The sequence below is a fragment of the Pan paniscus genome, chromosome 3, assembly GCF_029289425.2.
Source record: "Pan paniscus chromosome 3, NHGRI_mPanPan1-v2.0_pri, whole genome shotgun sequence".
In the NCBI taxonomy this organism is placed as follows: domain Eukaryota; kingdom Metazoa; phylum Chordata; class Mammalia; order Primates; family Hominidae; genus Pan; species Pan paniscus.
In genome coordinates this window covers 25,470,597-25,491,456 of record NC_073252.2, presented here as the reverse complement: position 1 = coordinate 25,491,456, position 20,860 = coordinate 25,470,597, and the positions used below count along the sequence as shown (strand labels likewise).

The window sequence follows — 20,860 nt, the reverse complement described above, 5'->3', positions numbered from 1 at the left end:
AACCTTGGCCTTTAATGAAAAGAATGTGGCTTTTGATGCAGCCCAAGAGTTTGGAGATACCTGGTGTCTTAGTCAAGTAAATGATAGAATGACAGCCGAAGAAAGGGACAAATTCCCTACCTGTCAGCAAGCCATCCCCAGTATGGATCCCCATTGGGACCTTGACCAGATCATGGGGACTGGAGTCGTAAACATCTGTTGACCTGTGTTCTAGAAAGCCTACGGAGAATTAGAAAAAAGCCCGTGAATTATTCAATGATGTCCACCATAACTCAGGGAAAGGAAGAAAATCCTTCAGCCTTCCTTGAGCAGTTACGAGAGGCCTTAAGAAAATATACTCCCCTGTCACCCAAATCACTCGAGGGTCAATTGATTCTAAAAGATAATTATTACCCAATCAGCCACAGATATCAGGAGAAAGCTCTAAAAGCAAGGCCTGGGCCCTGAACAAAATCTAGAGGCATTATTAAACCTGGCAACCTCGGTGTTCTATAATAGGGACCAAGAGGAACGGGCTCAAAAGGAAAAGCAAGATCAGAGAAAGGCCACAGCCTTAGTCATGGCCCTCAGACAAACAAACCTTGGTGGTTCAGAGAGGATAGAAAATGGAGCAGGCCAATCACCCGGTAGGGCTTGTTATCAGTGTGGTTTACTAGGACGCTTTAAAAAAGATTGTCCAATGAGAAACAAGCTGCCCCCTCATCCATGTCCACTATGCTGAAGCAATCACTGGAAGGTGCACTGCCCCAGAGGATGAAGGTTCCCTGGGTCAGAAGCCCCCAACCAGATGATCCAACAACAGGACTGAGGGTGCCTGGGGCAAGCGCCAGCTCATGTCGTCACCCTCACTGAGCCCTGGGTATGTTTAACTATTGAGGGCCAGGAAATTGACTTCCTCCTGGACACTGGCGCGGCCTTCTCAGTGTTAATCTCCTGTCCTGGACGACTGTCCTCAAGGTCCATTACCATCCGAGGAATCCTGGGACAGCCTGTAACCAGGTATTTCTCCCACCTCCTCAGTTGTAATTGGGAGACTTTGCTCTTTTCACATGCCTTTCTTGTTATGCCTGAAAGTCCCAAACCCTTATTAGGGAGGGATATATTAGCCAAGGCCGGAGCTGTTATCTACATGAATATGGGGAACAAGTTACCCATTTGTTGTCCCCTACTTGAGGAGGGAATCAACCCTGAAGTCTGGGCATTGGAAGGACACTTTGGAAGGGCAAAAAATGCCCAGCCAGTCCAAATCAGGTTAAAAGATCCCACCACTTTTCCTTACCAAAGGCAATATCTGGTAAGGCCTAAAATTCATAAAGGATTACAGAATATTGTTAAACATTTGAAAGCTCAAGGCTTAGTAAGGAAATGCAGCAGTCCCTGCAACACCCCAATTCTGGGAGTACAAAAACTGAATGGTCAGTGGAGACTAGTGCAAGATCTTAGACTCATCAATGAGGCAGTAATTCCTCTATATCCGGTGGTACCCAACCCCAATACCCTGCTCTCTCAAATACCAGAGGGAGCAGAATGGTTCATGGTTCTGGACCTCAAGTATGCCTTCTTCTGTATTCCCCTGCACTCTGACTCCCAGTTCCTCTTTGCCTTTGAGGATCCCACAGACCACAAGTCCCAACTTACGTGGAAGGTCTTGCCCCAGGGGTTTAGGGATAGCCCTCATCTGTTTAGTCAGGCACTGGCCCAAGGTCTCGGCCACTTCTCAAGTCCAGGCACTCTGGTCCTTCAATATGTGGATGATTTACTTTTGGCTACCAGTTTGGAAGCCTCATGCCAGCAGGCTACTCTAGATCTCTTGAACTTTCTAGCTAATCAAGGGTACAAGGTGTCTAGGTCGAAGGCCCAGCTTTGCCTACAGCAGGTCAAATATCTAGGCCTAATCTTAGCCAGAGGGACCAGGGCCCTCAGCAAGGAACGAATACAGCCTATACTGGCTTATCCTCACCCTAAGACATTAAAACAGTTGAGTGGGTTCCTTGGAATTACCGGCTTTTGCTGACTATGGATCCCTGGATACAGCGAGATAGCCAGGCCCCTCTATACTCTAAACAAGGAAACCCAGAGGGCAAATACTCATCTAGTAGAATGGGAACCAGAGGCAGAAACAGCCTTCAAAACCTTAAAGCAGGCCCTAGTACAAGCTCCAGCTTTAAGCCTTCCCACAGGACAAAACTTCTCTTTATACATCACAGAGAGAGCCGAGATAGCTCTTGGAGTCCTTACTCAGACTCCTGGGACAACCCCACAACCAGTGGCATACCTAAGTAAGGAAACTGATGTAGTAGCAAAAGGCTAGCCTCACTGTTTAAGTGTAGTTGCAGCAGCGGCCGTCTTAGTGTCAGAAACTATCAAAATAATACAAGGAAAGGATCTCACTGTCTGGACTACTCATGATGTAAATGGCATACTAGGTGCCAAAGGAAGTTTATGGCTATCAGACAACCGCCTACTTAGATACCAGGTGCTACTCCTTGAGGGACCGGTGCTTCAAATATGCACATGCATGGCCCTCAACCCTGCCACTTTTCTCCCAGAGGATGGGGAACCAATCGAGCATGACTGCCAACAAATTATAGTCCAGACTTATGCCGCCCAAGATGATCTCTTAGAAGTCCCCTTAACTAATCCTGACCTTAACCGATATACCGATGGAAGTTCATTTGTGGAGAATGGGATACGAAGGGCAGGTTCCACCACAGTTAGTGATGTAACCATACTTGAAAGTAAGCCTCTTCCCCCAGGGACCAGTGTCCAGTTAGCAGAACTAGTGGCACTTACCAGAGCCTTAGAACTGGGAAAGGGAAAAAGAATAAATGTGTATACAGATAGCATGTATGCTTATCTAATCCTACATGCCCATGCTTCAATGTGGAAAGAAAGGGAGTTCCTAACCTCTGGGGGAACCCCCACTAAATACCACAAGGAAATTATAGAGTTATTGCATGCAGTGCAAAAAACCCAAGGGGGTGGCAGTCTTACACTGCCAAAGCCATCAAAAAGGGGAAGAAGAGGGGAGAACAGCAGCATAAGTGGCTGGCAGAGGCAGGGAAAGACCAGTAGGAAGGAAAGAGACAGGAAGTCAAAGAAAGAGACAGAGAGACAGAAACAGAGAGAAAAGAGAAGGAGACAGAGAGAAGAAGAAACAGAGAGTCAAAGAGAAGGAGTCAGAAAGAAAGAGGGACAGACACAAAGTCAGAGAGTCAGAAAGAGAGGAAGAGACAAAGAAGTCAAAGAGAAAGAAAGAGAGATGGAAATAGTAAAGAAAAACAGCATACCCTATTCCTTTAAAAGCCAGGGTAAATTTCTGTCTACCCAGCCAAGGCATATTCTTGTTATGTGGAACATCGACCAATATCTGCCTCCCCACTAACTGGACTGGCACCTGCACCTTAGTCTTTCTAAGTCCCAACATTAACATTGCCCCAGGAAATCAGACCCTATTAGTACCCCTCAAAGCTCAACTCCATTAGCGCAGAGCCATACAATTAATACCCCTACTTATAGGGTTAGGAATGGCTACTGCTACAGGAACCAGAATAGCCAGTTTATCTACTTCATTATTCTACTACCACACACTCTCAAAGGATTTTTCAGACAGTTTGCAAGAAATAACAAAATCTATCCTTACTCTACAATCCCAAATAGACTCTTTGGCAGCAGTGAATCTCCAAAACCGCCAAGGCCTAGACCTCTTCACTGCTGAGAAAGGAGGACTCTGCACCTTCTTAGGGGAAGAGTGTTATTTTTACACTAACCAGTACGAGATGCCACCTGGTGTTTACAGGAAAAGGCTTCTGAAATCAGACAATGCCTTTCAAACTCTTATACCAACCTCTGGAGTTGGGCAACATGGCTTCTCCCCTTTCTAGGTCCTGTGGCAGCCATCTTGCTGTTACTTGCCTTTGGACCCTGTATTTTTAACCTTCTTGTCAAATTTGTTTCCTCTAGAATTGAGGCCATCAAGCTACAAATGGTCTTACAAATGGAACCCCAAATGAGTTCAACTAACAACTTCTACCGAGGACCCCTGGATCAACCTGCTGGCACTTTTACTGGCCTAGAGAGCTCCCCTCTGGAGGACACTACAACTGCAGGGCCACTTCATTGCCCCTATCCAGCAGGAAGTAGCTAGAGCGGTCATTGGCCAAATTCCCAACAGCAGTTGGGGTGTCCTGTTTAGAGGGGGGATTGAGAGGTGACAGTCTGCTGGTAGCCCTTGCAGCCCTCGCTCACTCTCGGCGCCTCCTCGGCCTCGGCGCCCACTCTGGCCGCAATTGAGGAGCCTTTCAGCCCGCCACTGCACTGTGGGAGACCCTTTCTGGACTAGCTGAGGCCGGAGCCAGCTCCCTCTGCTTGTGGGGAGGTGTGGAGGGAGAGGTGCGGGCGGGAACTGGGGCTACGTGCGGCACTTGCGGGCCAGCACGAGTTCTGGGTGGGCATGGGCTTGGCAGGCCCGCAGTTGGAGCGGCCGGCCGGCCCCACCGGCCCCGGGCAGTGAAGGGCTTAGCACCTAGGCCAGCAGCTGCAGAGGGTGCTGCTGGGTCCCCCTGGGCCAGCACCGTCCTCGATTTCTCACTGGGCCTTAGCTGCCTCCCTGTAGGGCAGGGCTCGGGACCTGCAGCCAGCCATGCCTGAGCCTCCCCCTGCTGCCATGGGCTCCTGTGCAGCCCGAGCCTCCCCAACAAGCGCCACCCCCTGCTCCATGGTGCCCCGTCCCATCGACCACCCAAGGGCTGAGGAGTGTGGGCGCAAGGCACGGGACTGGCAGGCAGCTCCACCTGTGGCCCCAGTGCTGGATCCACTGGGTGAAGCCAGCTGGGTTCCTGAGTCTAGTGGGGACTTAGAGAACCTTTATGTCTAGCTAAGGGATTGTAAATACACCAATCAGCACTCTGTATCTAGCTCAAGGTTTGTAAATGCACCAATCAGTGCTCTGTATCTAGCTAATCTAGTGGGGACTTGGAGAACTTTTGTGTCTAGCTCAGGGATTGTAAATGCACCAATCAGCACCCTGTCAAAATGGACCAATCAGCTCTCTGTAAAACAGACCAATCGGTGCTCTGTAAAATGGACCAATCAGCAGGATGTGGGTGGGGCCAGATAAGGGAATAAAAGCAGGCTGCCCGACCCAGCAGTGGCAACCCGCTCACGTCCCCTTCCACACTGTGGAAGCTTTGTTCTTTCGCTCTTTGCAATAAATCTTACTGCTGCTCACTCTTTGGGTCCACACTGCCTTTATGAGCTGTAACACTCATCGTAAAGGTCTGCAGCTTCACTCCTGAAGCCAGCGAGACCATGAACCCACCAGGAGGAATGAACAACTCCAGACACACCGCCTTAAGAGCTGTAACACTCACCGCAAAGGTCGCAGCTTCACTCCTGAGCCAGCGAGACCACGAACCCACCAGAAGGAAGAAATTCCGAACACATCCGAACATCAGAAGGAACAAACTCCAGACACACAGCCTTTAAGAACTGTAACACTAACCGCGAGGGTCCATGGCTTCATTCTTGAAGTCAGTGAGACCAAGAACCCACCAATTCCGGACACAATAGCACCAGTAGTTAAACCATTTCTGCTGAAATGGACTTTAGGGAAGTTATAAGAAATACCTTTATGAAATTAATCACTTTTATCACAGATATTGTTCAGCATACAGCATTCACCAAGAGACTGTGACAGGCTACCCTTTGTCCGTTCTGTTTTGGTTCAAATAACCAGTTTATTTTAACTGTATAGACCACATGATTGTGTTTCTCTCAAGTTAGCTGCTCAGTAATTTTAAAAATCAAATTTGTGGGTTGCCTGCATCAAGCATCTGAGGTACATCTTGTGTAATCTGACTCCAGGCTCCATCTTCTCATCTTTCTTCCTTTTAAATGATTTTCTTATTCTGTTCACATATTTATAAACCACCATGAATCATTAAATGACTTACAAATTCACATTTTCTTTTACTTTGGCAGCTCTTTGTGACTTCTAACACTGTTTTCTAACTGTTAGGCTCTCTAACAGGAGCTAAGCATTCCTGATTTGTATTAACTGGGAACTTGGAGAAGTCACTTCACTTCTTTGTGCTTTTTTTTTTTTTCTTTTGAGACAGGGTCTTTTTCTGTAACCCAGGCTGGAGTATAGTGGTGCAATTATAGCTCACTGGACTCAGTGTAACCTGAAACTCATGGACTCAAGCAATCCTCCTGCCTCGGTCTCCTGAGTAGCTTGGACTACAGGTGTGCACCAAAGAGGCCTCCCAAAGTGTTGGGATTACAGGCGTAAGCCACCATGCCCAGCCTCTCTCTGTACTTTCTTAAAATGAGAACAAGGCCAGGCATGGTGGCCTTGTAATCTCAGTGCTCTGGGAAGCCGAGGCGGGCGGATCATCTGAGGTCAGGAGTTCGAGACCAGCCTGACCAACATGGTGAAACCCCGTTTCTACTAAAAATACAAAATTAGCCAGGCATGTGCCTGTAATCCCAGCTACTTGGGAGGGTGAGGCAGGAGAATCGCTTGAACCTGGGGAGTGGAGGTTGCAGTTAGCCGAGATTACGCCATTACAATCCAGCCTGGGTGACAGGAATGAAACTCTGTTCCCCCACTGCCACCCCTACAGCCACCCACTGCCAAAAACAAAAAAACAAAAACAAAAATAGTACTCACATCACAGGGTTGGTTATGAATTAATATATATGAAGCATACAGAACTATGCCTAGCACATATTAACTGCTATGTAGGCATTAGCTATCATTACTACCGAATTCACTGATTAAAATAACTAGAACAAGGAATGCACTAATCCTTCCACTTTGACACTGATCCAACACCACTATGGTTTATGCTGTTTGTAGGCTTTGTTAAATGCCTTGTTGAAGATAACAGACATATGACATTCTTCCACTGGCTAAAGTACATAAACCTCTTGCTTATATAAGTAAGAGTTAAGCATCGTAAATGATGTTCATATTAATCTAAAGGCAAGAATTTCTTGGAACTAGTGAGGTAGTTTCATGGAAATCGGACAGTAAAGGACAAATGAAGTTAATGGAGTCATTTAAAAAATAACTAAAAAATTATTAAATTACTCAATCATGAACATTTTAGTCTTTAAAAATTTTTTAAACAGTTTTCACAGAAACTATTTTAAAGTCCCATTAAAGGTAAAAACCTCCAAAATAACCACAGACACAATTATTTTATAACACTTGTGGACCCAAGGCAAAACGGAAAAGGGGCAGAAGATGAAGAAAGAACCAGGCTTCCTCCTGATTTATCACTTCCTGGATATTTGACTTTGGGCAAACCATTTACCTCTGAAGACCTGAGCTACCAGTCATTACCAGTTTATTAATTCTGAATCCTCATAACGAGAATAATGGCAAGTAACAACTAACTTGCTGTGCTGTTGTGAAAATAATTTTTTTTTTTTTTTTTTTTTTTGAGACAAAGTCTCACTCTGTCACCCAGGCTGGAGCGCAGTGGAGCCATCTCTGCTCACTGCAACCTCCACCTCTCGGGTTCAGAAGTGATTCTCCTGCCTCAGCCTCCCGAGTAGCTGGAATTACAGGCGCCCGCCACCATGCCTGGCTAATTTTTATATTTTTAGTAGAGGCGGGGTTTCACCATGTTGGCCAGGCTGGTCTGAAAACTCCTGACCTCAAATGATCCACCCACCTAGGCCTTCCAAAGTGCTGGGATTACAGGCATGAGCCATGGCACCCAACAGAGAATAAAATTTATTTATTTATTTATTTATTTTTGAGACAGAGTCTTGCTCTGTCTCAAGACAGAACCAGGCTGGAGTGCAGTGGAGAATAAAATATTTTTTAAAGAAAGATCTCAGCAAATTGTAAACTGTGATACAGGTAAGATACTACCTTTAAAAAAGGTAGGAATTCTAAGAATCCATTTGTATTCTAACACTATACTCTATCCTCACTTTGAATTTTTGTTGTTGTTTATTTTTTATAGAGATGGGGATCTCGCTATGTTGCCCAGGTGGGTCTCGAACTTCCAGCCTCAAGCTATTCTCCTGCCTAGACCTCCCAAAATGCTGGGATGGGATTACAGGCCTGCCATCTCGTTGGCCTCTCGCTTTGATTTTTTTCTAGCCTTAATACTGTTTGTTTATAAAACACCTCACTTTCACAGAACAAGTGCATTTTGAAGGCTTTAGGCTCTTTTAAAAATCCAGGTACACAAGGTAGCTTACACAAGGTAAGGGACAGAAAAAGGCAAGCTAGCTATTTTACAGACTAAATTCTAAGTAACATATACCCAAATTGCCCATGTAGCTAGGCAAATGCAGACCCGTTTGTGATCTGGTTTCAGCTTCACGTTGTTTGGTTAAACGTCAATGCATCCATCAGGTCACATTATAACGGGAGCAGACGTTGGTTAAAGCTTAAACAATCAGACAAACGGCTCCCCTTGGGATTCTCTGATTTATTTACTCTAGAATATGCCTGAATGTAGCCTCTAGCTAGAACTTGAGTGACCAATTCTATCCAAAATTCTTTAAACTGTAGAGGACACATTAGTGTACCACTAACAGTACATTTAAAATCTAACAATTCCAAAAAAAACTAAGCAGTGTTAAAGAAACTTCCATTTTCTGTGGCTTTTAAGTTGTCATGTGTGAAGCCATAAACCAACCGGGTGCACAACATCTCATTTAATCCATCCTCACAACCAGCAGGGAGGTGTACCATCGCCTTTTTACAAACAAGTCTGTCTCACCTCTGAGAGTCTTACAAGTCTCTTGCTATTTCCATCACATTTGTATAACTCCACTCAACACGCCAGAAAAACTCACTTTATTAATAAATATCCAGGCCTGCACAGCATACCTAAATTTAACTTTCAACATCATTTCAACTGCCCTGTTTCGCCTGAGGTTATCAGTCCGCTTAATAGCGAAAAGAGGTTTTTCGTTTTGGTTTTCTTATGTATTAGAAGTAAATCAAGAAAGAGAAACTAAACTGTAAGAGGGCAGGAACAGACTTTCAACTGCTTTTGCCCCCTGTGGCTAACTTCATAATAACAACATTTAATAGAAAAAGGTTTTGAAACGTGCCCCAGTGGCAACTGGATATTCTGGCTGTCCATCTCTCTCCTGTCATCCACTTTGCAAATTCACCACTCCGGGAACTTTCCTGAGAGTTCAAGGTTCTTAATTCAAAAGTCAAGTCCAAACTTGAGCAAGGACTTACGTCATTTTACAGCGTTAACCTCTCCCCAGTGTCGGTTTCTAGAAGTTTAGACTCACTGCGGGGAGGTCTAAAGAATCGGTTTAATGACAACCACTGGCCTTAGGAGAGGGAGCTCCCGCAGAAAGAGCGAGCAGGCTAGGTGCCCGCGGTGCGGCTGCGGCTGGCGCCGGTCCGAGCTCGGGAGCTGCTGCCCAGCGAGCGGGGAAAGCCCGTCCACCTCGGCCAGCGCGCGCGGGAGACAGGACCGAGCCGGGCGACAGGGGCAGCCGCCCGGAGGGGCGCGGGGAGTGGGGCAGGGCCGGGTCGCACCTGAAACCGCGGGGCGGCTCCGGTCCAGCTCGGCGGGCGAACTCCGCGAGACCCCCGCGTCCCCGGGCGGGAGGGGCAGCTCCTCGTCGCCGGCCTCGCCCTCCTCCCCGGCAGCGTCCAGCAGCCTCACGGCGCTGCCTGGGGCGCCTCTCCGCGGGTGGGCCCAGGCGATCCGCGGTAGCAGCGGCTCCCGCTCCCCATCCTCCTCCTCCTCCTCCGGGCTCCCGCCGTCCGCGGACGCCAACCGGTCGGGCTCGGAGGGATCCTCCATGGACTCCCTCTGCTCCCTCCGCGCTGAGACCAGATCAGAGCAGCCAGGTGCCAGAGACTGGGCTCTGCATGGCGCGGAACGGGAGCGACCGGGTAGAACGGACGCCACCTCACCAGCGCACGGGCACGCTTGGCGCCCGCCCAGCGGTTGTCCCGCCTCGCCGCCGGCCGCGCCCCACCTCGCGCCTCCGCCAGGCACCACCCCCGCGCCTGCGCAGAAGGGTCGTGGCGGCGGCGGCGGCGGCGGCAGCGGGGCACCTGGGAGTGAACAGGGGGCGGGGCTTTTGAGGGGGCAGGTGGGGTGGGGCCGCCACCTGCTTCCGTGAGCGCGGGGAGAAGCTGGGCACAGCTCGCTTTACTCCCAGTGGAGGGCGGGAAGGTGAGTAATTTTCAAAGAGGTGCCCTCCTGCAACCAAAATCGGCTTCTCCGCGACAGAATTCTCTCTCAGAGTTTACCATAATCTGTAACTATAGATTTAATTGTATGACATTTCTTTCCTCCAGTAGACGTCCAGGAGGGCAGGGACCTTGTCTTTGTTCAGATATTCTTGATAGTGGCAGTTTGTATGTTTTTTTTTTTTCTGACTAATCTAGCTAGAAGTTTATCAATTTTTAAATCTTTTCAAAATGTCATGTTTTGGTTCCATTGATTTTCTGTTTTCTGGTCCATTGCCTTATTTCGCTCTTTATTGCTCACTTGAGTTTTGATTTCCTCTTCTTTTTCTAGTTGCTTAGAGTAGAAGATGATTGATTCTGGATCTTTCTGCTTTTCCAATGCTAGTATTTTAAGGCTATAAATTGCCCTCTAAGCACTGCTTTAGCTGAATTCTCCTTTTTTTTTTCTTGGTGGTTGTTGTTTTTGAGACAGGGTCTCACTGTGTTATCCAGGCTGGAGTGCAGTGACACAATCATAGCTCACTGCAGTCTCAACCTCCTAAGCTCAAGGGATCTTCTCAGCTTTAAACTGTAGAAGACACAGTAGCTGGAACTGCAGGTGTGCACGACCACACCCTGTTAATTTTTAAATTTAAATTTTTTGTAGAGATGGGATCTCACTGTTGCCCAGATTGGTCTTGAGCTCCTGGTCTCAAGCAGTCGTCCTGCTTCAGCATCCCAAAATTCTGGGATTACAAGCATAAGCCACCTTGCCTGGCCTGCTACTGTGCTTCTGTTTTCCTTCAGCTGAAAATAGTTTTTAATTTCCTTTATGATTTCCTCTTTGACCCTGTAAAGGAAAATAAAAATCTCAGAACCACCCCCCACCCCCAACTTGTTATGTCAAAGGGAGAGTTAAGCCTGGAGACTGAAGTCACCCAACACTACAATGCTTTTCCCAAATGGATAGCTGTTACTTCCCATAGTTGTATTAAAACTTTATATGTTAGCCAGACCCTCCTCAAAATGCAAAAAAAGCCTTATGCATCTCAGTCTCAGGATGACTGTCCTCAACAAATTAATCATAGTAAATTCTTTACTGGCCCTTAAACCTTTCAAGATGTATATCCTTCCATAAAACAAGGACATGTCAATTGTATAACTTTAAGTCTGCAACCTAAATCAAACTGGTACAACTAAAGTCTGTTAAATTTCACATGGATAAATTCAGTTACAAGCTTATCTTCCCAGATGCAGAACAAGGATAAGATCAATCATTCCTTCACCTGAGATATCTGTATAATTAACTTCCTTTACTCCATTTTCTTTGAATATTCACCTTATCTTATGCATAGCATAGAGTTACTGGGCACTACCTAAAGTCTAGCAAAAATGTAACCATTTGCTTCACCACCTACAACCCTCTTCCTTGATGCCTTCTCCACTTTAAAGAAAGAATAGCTGTAATTACAGGTGCCTGCCACCATGCACGGCTAATTTTTGTATTTTTTAGTAGAGATAGGGTTTCACCACATTGGCCAGGCTGGTCTCGAACTCCTGACCTCAGATGATCCACCCGCCTCGGCCTCCCAAAGTGCTGGGATTACAGGTGTGAGGTACTGCACCTGGCCTGTAAATGCCTTTTAATTGGAGTTTGGGGTCCATTTACATTTAATGTAATAATGATGTGGTTGGATTTAGATCTATTATTTTGCAATTTGGGTTTTATTTGCTTTAACCTTTTCGGTTCCTCTGTTCCTCCTTTCCTGCCTTCGTTTGGATTAATTCAATAATTCTGATTATTTCATTTTCATTCCACCATTGACTTTCTGTTATACTTATTTTTTTTCTTTTTTTGAGATGGAGTTTCACTCTTGCTGCCCAGGTAGGAGTGCAGTGGTGCAATCTTGGCTTACTGCAACCTCTGTCTCCTGGGTTCAAGCTATTCTCCTGCCTCAGCCTTCTGAGTAACTGGGACTACAGGCACATGCCACCATGCCCAGCTAATTTTTGTATTTTTAGTAGAGACGAGGTTTCACCATGTTGGCCAAGATGTTCTTGATCTCCTGACCTTGTGATCCACCCACCTGAGCCTCCCAAAGTGCTAGGATTACAGGCATGAGCCACCACGCCTGGCCTCTGTTATACTTCTTTACATTAATTTTTAGTGCTTACACTAGGGTTTTCAATACTCATCCTTAAATTATCTCAGTGTACTAAGAGCCAATATTGTACTATTTGACATAAGAGGTAAGAACTTAGTGTCATTCCATTTATGCCCCATCGTTTATGTTATTGCTGTCATGTATACTAGACCTAAATATTTAAATACAGTGAATAATTTTTGCCTTAATTGCTTTTTTAGAGAAATTACCTACATAGTTACAACTTCCGGTGTTCTTCCTTCCTTTTTGTAGATCAGAGTTTCTATCTAGTATCATTTCCCTTTCCTCTGAAGAATTAAAAACAAATTTTATAATGCAGATTTGCTGATTAATATGGCTTGGCTGTGTCTCCACCAAATCTCATCTTCAATTCCCACGTGTTGTGGGAGGTGGGAGGTGGGAGGTGATTGAGTCATGGGGGCAGATCTTTCCAGTACTGTTTTCATGATGGTAAGTGAGTCTCATGAGATCTGATGGTTTGAAAAACAGGAGTTTCCCTGCCCAAGCTCTCCTTGCCCGCTCCCATCCACGTTAGATGTGACTTTCTCCTCTTTGCCTTCCCCCATAATTGCAAGGCCTCCCCAGCCATGTGAAATTGTAAGTCCAATAAACCTCTTTCTTTTGTAAATTGCCCAGTCTCAGGTATGTCCTCATCTGCAGCATGAAAACAGACTAATACACTGGTGATAAATTTAAGTTTTAATTTATTAGAAATTGTCTTTATTTTACCATCATTTTCAAATGCTGTGTCCTCTGGATACAGACTTCTGGGTTGATATTGCTATCCTTACCCATCTAAGTTCAACTGTAAATATGTCATTCTATTGTCCTCTTGCCTTCATTGTTTTTGAATCATAACCCTTCACTTACACACCCGACTTGTGCTATGTCATTTTCTCTAGCTGCCTTTAAGATTTTCTCTGGTTCTTTGGTTCTTTGATTTTCAATAGTTTGACCATGATGTTTTTGGTATGATTTTCTTTACAAATATCTTGCTTAGGTTTTGCTCTACTTCTTGAATCTGTAGATTTATGTTTTCCACAAAATTTGGAGAAATGTCATTCTTTTTTTTTTTACAAGCAGTTTATTACCTTAAAGCATTTAGCAAACCTAATGTCTGACCTAATTTCAACCAAATGTCTTTATTTTACCAATAATCTTCAAAACTCTTGATTTCCCAAAGCCTACTAAAGTCATGCTATTACAGGCCATTAGACGGCATGAGCAGGGCAGGAAAGGGCTCTTCTCCCACCCACCAGGAATGTTGGGTGATGGCTCAGCAGTTATCACATTGCCTCTCTAAAAGTCATACATTGGCACCTAGGGTCAGGGAGATGCCATTTCCTGATGGTCCACACCTATTGCACTAAAGTGTTAATTGAATGCAGATGCCAGGGAGATGCAACTTCCCAGGCAAATGCATTAAGAGACAAAACGGCAGAGTATGACCTTTCCGTGGCACTCCATGGGAAAAGGGAAGAAAGCCTTGGGTGGGCATGTGTACAACTTCCTAAACACACTGCATGTGCTCACCTCCCAAGGATAGGGAGGGCACTGTGCATGCGGGCAGCTCACCCTAAGGAAAGAATCATGGGAAAAGAGCCAGCCTATAAAGTCCTAGGATCAAGGTTCAACAGTGCACTTGACCTTCACGTGCCCACGTGCCTGCTTGAGTCTCTTCCAAGCATACTTTCATTTCTTTTCTGTTCTAAAGCCTTTTTAAATAAGCTTCCACTCCTGCTCTGAAACTTGCCTTGGTCTCTTTTTCTGCCTTATGCCCCTCAGTGGAATTGTTTCTCCTGAGGAGGCAAGGAGGTTGGTGCTGACTAGTGCAGATTCGCTGCTGGTAACTTGGATACCTTCCACCAGTAACAACATCAACTGAAAGGCATTACAGTTTTTATTTTTCTGACAAAATATTTGATTTAAGCACTTGTTATTTTTAAAACATTAATTAGAGCTCTTTCATATATAAACATTACACACATAACACACATATAACTACACAGACAGAGAGAAGATCCAGTAGTTGTAGGATTTTTCATTTGCCAGTTTTTGTTTCTTAATTGGATTACTGGCTTCAAGGTGGAGCCCTTGGAGGAACAGGGCTAGGAAAACATGCAGTTTCTAGGGCCTAATAAGCATACACAGCTGGAAGGCAAAACAGATCCCCAAAACTTCAGGATCCCTTTTTCATATTAGATCCTGAATCCCCAAAAAAGAAATGCTACGGAACAAGACAGAGCGTGATTTTACCATGCATTTCATTGCAAAGCAACCCAAAGACAGTTAGCCTGTTCTGTGATCTCAGTCATTATTTCTTCAAATATTTCTTTTCTGCTCTATTCTCTTTTCCTTCTGAGATTTCTATTACATGGATGTTAGACTCTTTGATATTGTTCCAAAGGGCAGTAGAACTCTACCTATGTTTTCATTTTTCTCAATAATTGTTCTCTCTGTTCTTCAGGTTTGATAATTTGTCTTTATCTGTTTTAAATTCATCAATCTTTTGACTATTTCCAAAAAGTTGTTAAGCCCACTCAGTTTGTTTTTAATTTCAGACCTGTACTTTTCAGTTCTACAATTTCTATTTAGTTCCTTTTTAGAGCTTCTATTTCTCTGCTGAAATTTTCCATCTGTAACTCATTATGACATATATTTTTAAAGTCCTTGAAAAAAATGTATATATATAACTTTTAAATGTCTTTGCTAATTCTTACATCTGGGTCCTCTTATAGTCAGTTTCTATTTACTGCTTTTTCTCTTGGTTATGGGTCAAACTTTCCTGTTTCTTTACATATCTGTTAATTTTTTATTGTATACTGAATATTGTAGATAATATATTATAGAGCCTCTAAATTCTGTTATAGTCCTCTCACAAATGCTGATTGTTCTAGAAGGTAAATAACTTGGCTGGAGTCAAACTCCACCTGAAATTTCTGGTCATTTCTTTCAGCAATCCAACTGTTGCTTTTTGCTGAGCTGCTTGAAGCCTCGCCATGTATACACAGTTCAGGAGTCAACCGAGGATTTGGGCAGAGTATATATGCATGTTTTGGAGTTCTCTTCCTCTCTGACTTCTTTGTTTTCAAGACATCTGTCCTCCATTTTTAGCTGTTCTGAGAGCCCCAGAGTCCATTCCCTAACTTCTGAAGCCCTTAAGAAACTGTAGCTTTCTAATTGAGTTCCAGCTGCCTTGCACAGTGAATATTCAGAAGTGCTCTTAGGTGAAAAGGTGTATGAACATAAATCTCACTCATTATATTTCCATGTTTTGAAGAATATCCATGACTTCCATTCCTATCTGCTTGCTTTTGGTTGCTTTTCAATGTCTTCAAATAATTGTTTTTTGTATTTTGTCCAAAGTTTATCATTTTTTTAATAAGATTAGTTCAATATACTTTTCTATGGTGTGTTTGATTGGAAATGCATTTTTAGTGAAATGAATAATGCTATATTTTCTCAGTACGTCATCTGTTAGTAGAGAAATATTACTTATAGGTAGATGAGACAAGATTCATCATCAGCTCTATTTGTAGTTTTAGTTTTTACAAATGGAAACACTGAGAAAACCTATTCAAATTAATAGATGGATATGGGAAACATTTTGTAATAGCAATGTCACTCAAGTCTTCGACCTTTTTCCAAGATATATGCTAAAAAAAAATCAATCACATAATACTCTAGCATCAAACACCTTATGATTTATTATCAGACTCCTTATTTAGGTCCTCCAACATTTGAATTATTCAGTTTCTCAATTTCTGGGGAGTACACCAAAAAGCATTTTAAAAGACTTACCAAATTGTTAATAATTATACTGCAACTCTTTCATTTCAAGCCACCTTTTAACTTGGAGTTGAGAACATAGACATATTAACATTTCTATAGATCTTTTGCCAATAAAATATTTTTTGTTAAAATGGTTTTATCTTGAAATTTAAGTTTATTTTTGTCAAAGCCCTGGAACTGCTGATTTGGCTCATTCAATGTATGTAAAACATCTAACTTAAAAGTTAATCAGGGCTGGGCATGGTGACTCATAACTATAATCCCAGCTCTTTGGGAGGCCAAGGCCAGAGGATTGCTGGAAGCCAGAGTTTTAAAGACCAGCCTGAGCAACATAGTGAGACCCCAGCTCTACAAAAAAACCCAATATTTAAAAGTTAGCTGGGTATGGTGTCATACACCTGTAGTCCTAGCTTATGGAGGGACTGAGGTGGGAGGCTTGAGCCCAGGAGTTAGAGGTTACAGTTAACTGTGATCATGCCAGTGCACTCCAGCCTGGGCAAGAGTGAGACCCTGTCTCTAGAAAAAAACAAAAAGTTAATTGGAAAAGCCAGGTTTCATTATCAAATCCGTCAGCCAAAGAAGACTTTTTTCAATTCACATAAACATGCTAAAATGTATTATTGTATCGACATCTCAGTTTTAAATTCTAAGGCTCTACCACCTTCAGTATACCTTACTGATACTTTCTTCACTTGGTTCTTATGGGATACTCCCAAAGTACTGGGATTACAGGCAAAGGAATATTTCTTCAACCAGAAAAGAAAGAAAACACTGCTGCTACTTTAGGGAACCTTTGTTAAGGAGGCTTTGCCAACACCTATATTTCAAATACAGCCTTTGTTGGGAGCCTTGGCTTTGTTTACACCTTGGGGCAAAAAGCCATTGGAAGATTCAGAACAGGTGTTCTGAGACCAATTCATGCACCGCTATTCAATTCTGGCACTAACCACCCAGAGTTAGTACAGAACCCACAAGTTAAGCATTTAGTCCTCCACAAGTTTATCCTCATTTCAGATGCCAGCCATGCTTCTGGGGTCCCCTGGCCACCTCCCCTTATGAACAACTAGATACAAATTCAGGCATCAAACCTGACCCCCTCAGATTTGACAATTTGGTAGAATGATTCATAGAACACAGCAAAGATCTCAAGGTTCCTGCCTTCATGAAGATTTCGATGAGATGGGATTTACAGACCAATGAACAGGTGATTCCAATGCAGTAAGATAAATGCTATGTAGAGGAAGTATGGGCTGCTAAGAGGGCATAGAAGAGGGACCAAGATTTGGGAGGATCGGGAAAGAGAGTTAATAACAGACGAAACAAGGGTAGGGGAAGGACTTGACTGAAGTCAAACTCCACCTGAAATTTTGGATCATTTCTTTCAGAAATTCAGTTGTTGCTTTTTGCTGGTCAAATAAATGGTCAGGGTAGGCTTCAAGGGGCAGATGACATGTAAGTGGAGACTTAAAGGATGAGAAAGAGCAGTTTATAAAAAAAAAAAAAAAAAAAAAAGAAGGAAGAGTGCTCCTGGCAGACGGGACCAAAGGCTCTGAAGAGTGCTCCCTGAAGCTCTCTGGTGACCACAGATGGAGGAGTGCCTGTGACCAGAGGGGGGAAGCATAAGCTTCAAGAGGTGGTCCAGGGCCTCACTGTGTTTTATTTCTCAACCTGAAATAATCCAGAGGATTAAAATCCAGTTTTGTTTTTGTTTTTGTTTTTTGAGACGAAGTCTCACTCTTGCCCAGGTTGGAATGCAGTGGCACAATCTGGGCTCACTGCAACCTCCGCCTCCCAGGTTCAAGTGATTCTCTTGCCTCAGCCTCCCAAGCAGCTGGGATTACAGGCACGAGCCACCACGCCAGGCTAATTTTTGTATATTTAGTAGAGATGGGGTTTCACCATGTTAGCCAGGCTTGTCTTGAACTCCTGGCCTCAAGTGATCTGCCTGCCTTGGCCTCCTAAACTGCTGGGATTACAGGCATGAGCCACTGCACTCAGCCTAGAATCCAGTTTTGAAGAGGTTATTCAAATGCAAAGCTGAGAATAGTCATTCGAGTAACACACACTCCAAGAGATTGGGTCAGTGCTTTCAAGTTAAAAGTTAAGGTCTTGCTTACATAGGCAGGAAACAAAGACATTTAGTAGGATTATAATACTTTCTATAAAAGGCATGTTTATGACCTACAACAATTTCATTAGTTACAGTTTGTTTTCTTTTTCCTATGTCTTGTTTTCATTTCCTTTCCAATTTAAAAGAGAATATTTAACATTCTATCTGAAGACAACCTAATAGCCATGAAGTTTTTATGTGAGAGAAAAAATGGGAAGTTAATTTATAATGAAGATTAACAGTTGATATGATTTGGCTGTGTCCCCACCCAAATCCCATCTTGAATTGTAGCTCCCACAATTCCCATATGTCCTGGGAGGGACCCAGTGGGAGGTAATTGAATCATGGGGGCAAGTCTTTCCCATGCTGTTCTGTGATAATGAGTAAGTCTCATGAGATCTGATGGTTTTATAAAGAGGAGTTCTCCTGCACAAGTTCTCCCTCTCTTTGCCTGCCACCATCCATGTAAGATATGACTTTGCTTCTCCTCGCCTTCTGCCATGATTGCGAGGCCTCCTCAGCCATATGAAACTGTGAGTCAATTAAACCTCTTTCCTTTCTAAATTATCCAGGCTCAGGTATGTCTTTATCAGCAGTGTGAAAATGGACTAATACATCAGTAAATAGGGAATGGGTCTTCCCTGGCACCCTTTAGTAATTTACATTTTACAACACAATGTAGGTGAGGAATAAGGCTAATCCACAATCAGAGAAACAAAAGTTATAGCTGCCTAGGTTATAAGTGCCTGTAATGTGACTCAGACCCCATAATCACATTCCTTTAAGGCTCAAAATAATTTAAGGCTCCAACAGTTTAAATTTTCTATTACTTGTTTTCACATCTTTAATACTGTTCTTGTGTCAAGATTTTCAGCCTTTTGGCTACAGATCCTGACCACCCCTCTACCCGCTAGCTAGAACCTGTAGGGTGAAGAATGGCACAAAATGATGATGTTAGAGATCTTGGGGATTTACAGAGCTGGAATGTATGGGTCAACAGAGTTTGGATTTAACTGGAAATTCAGTGGGACTTTTTTTTTTTTTTTTGAAACAAGGTCTCACTTTGTTGCTCAATCTGGAGTGCAGTGGCACAATCAGAGTTTCTTGCCACCTTAAATTCTTGGGCCCAAGGGATCCTCCCACCTCAGCCTCCTTTGTAGTGAGGCAGGAAATTAAATAAACATAAAATTAAGAAGAGAAAAACAAGCTTTCTATATTAGGCTGACTCATCCCAAAGGCAGTAACAGGCAAAGACTGAACCCAGGCGAAGTCTTGATAACATTCTCAAAGAAGCCAGGGCTCAAAGGGATGTGCTCTGGAGACTCTCCCAGCACTCCCTCAACATAAGGATAAGAAAAAGTGAATTTCTCCCTCAAATCCCACCCCCTTCCGCATGATTGTACCTTGCTTTGCAAATGTTATGAGTTTATAGATTTCTGTTTTCTGTAGCTAGTAACTTCAAGTATTCTGTTTTATCTAAGCAGCACAGTGAAGGTTATAAGACACACCTGAACAGGCCTGGGCTGTGGCTGTCTGGGTGCCATAGCAAAGTTATGAGATAAGCCAGTGCAAGGCTCTTTTGAGCAAGTCTGGATAACAGCCATCTGGCTGCATAGCAACAGTCACCTGTCACAATTTGATTAACTGCCTTTGTTCTGCCTCTGTATCCTTGCTTTTGTGCCACTATGCTTTATACCACTGTAAGCTTGTTTCAAGCTAGCCCACCGCCTTTTAGAAGTGTGTAAAAAAGTCAAGTGCTGTCTTTGTTCTGGGCCCAGTTTTTGGATGTTAATCTGCTGGTTCTGAGTGCACTCAATAAATCCTCCTATCTCACCCCCACGGTCTCTCTAGTCCTCCTTCATTCCTGCAACAGTAGCTGGGACTCCTGGCATGTGCCACCATGCCGTGCTTTTTTTTTTCTTTCTTTTTTTTTTTTTTGGTAGAGACTATATCTCTGTATGTTGCCCAGGCTGGTCTTGAACTCCTGAGCTCAAACAATCTTTCTATCTCAGCCTCCCAAAGTAGTGGGATTATAGGCATGAACCACCGTGTCTGACCAATTTTAACTTAATTTTAGATCCATATATGTTCATGTAAAATCCCTGGAGCCTATGAATGTTATCTTATCTGGAAAAAGGATCTCTGCAGATGTTATTAGGTTTAGAATCTTGAGATGAGATCATCTTGGATTAACATGGTATGCCCTAGATCCAATGACAAGTGTCCTTATAAAAGAGAGGTAGGGGGGGATTTGAGACACATAGAAGAGGAGAAGACGCACACAGAGATGTATGTGAGGATGCAGTGCAGATTAGAGCGATATGGCCACAAGCCAAGGAAGCCAAAGAGAGCCAGCAGCCACAGGAAACTCATTACCATAGTCAAACACTTGAAGAGAGTCTTGACATAAGTACAGAAGTGGGGTATTAGGCTACATGGGGGAAGAACATTCCAAACACATGGTTGCCTTTAAATCCCTTGTATATTGGAATGGTGGAGGTTCTACTTCTGCATATATTTTTGCACTGCTTAATTTTTTTAACCAAAAAAAAAAAAAATCACATCAAAATTATTTATTTATTTATTTTTGAGATAGGGTCTCACTCTGTCACCTAG

The 20,860-nt window shown here is 43.7% G+C and overlaps 1 protein-coding gene and 1 long non-coding RNA gene across 3 annotated transcripts in view; one reads left to right on the top strand and one right to left on the bottom strand.

The window, feature by feature from the left end:
- Positions 1-9,806, bottom strand: part of PI4K2B (phosphatidylinositol 4-kinase type 2 beta) — a 45,247-nt gene extending 35,441 nt beyond the window's left edge. For both annotated transcript variants that reach the window (XM_034958385.3, XM_034958386.3), the window contains exon 1: positions 9,533-9,806. In XM_034958385.3, the coding sequence (XP_034814276.2) occupies positions 9,533-9,803 (271 nt within the window). In that variant the 5' untranslated portion in view covers positions 9,804-9,806. The remainder of the gene's footprint in view (positions 1-9,532) is intronic.
- A 311-nt stretch (positions 9,807-10,117) lies between these two features.
- Positions 10,118-20,860, top strand: part of LOC112439577 (uncharacterized) — a 43,998-nt gene continuing 33,255 nt past the window's right edge. The window contains exon 1 of the long non-coding RNA XR_010111937.1: positions 10,118-10,181. This is a non-coding gene — a long non-coding RNA (uncharacterized LOC112439577). The remainder of the gene's footprint in view (positions 10,182-20,860) is intronic.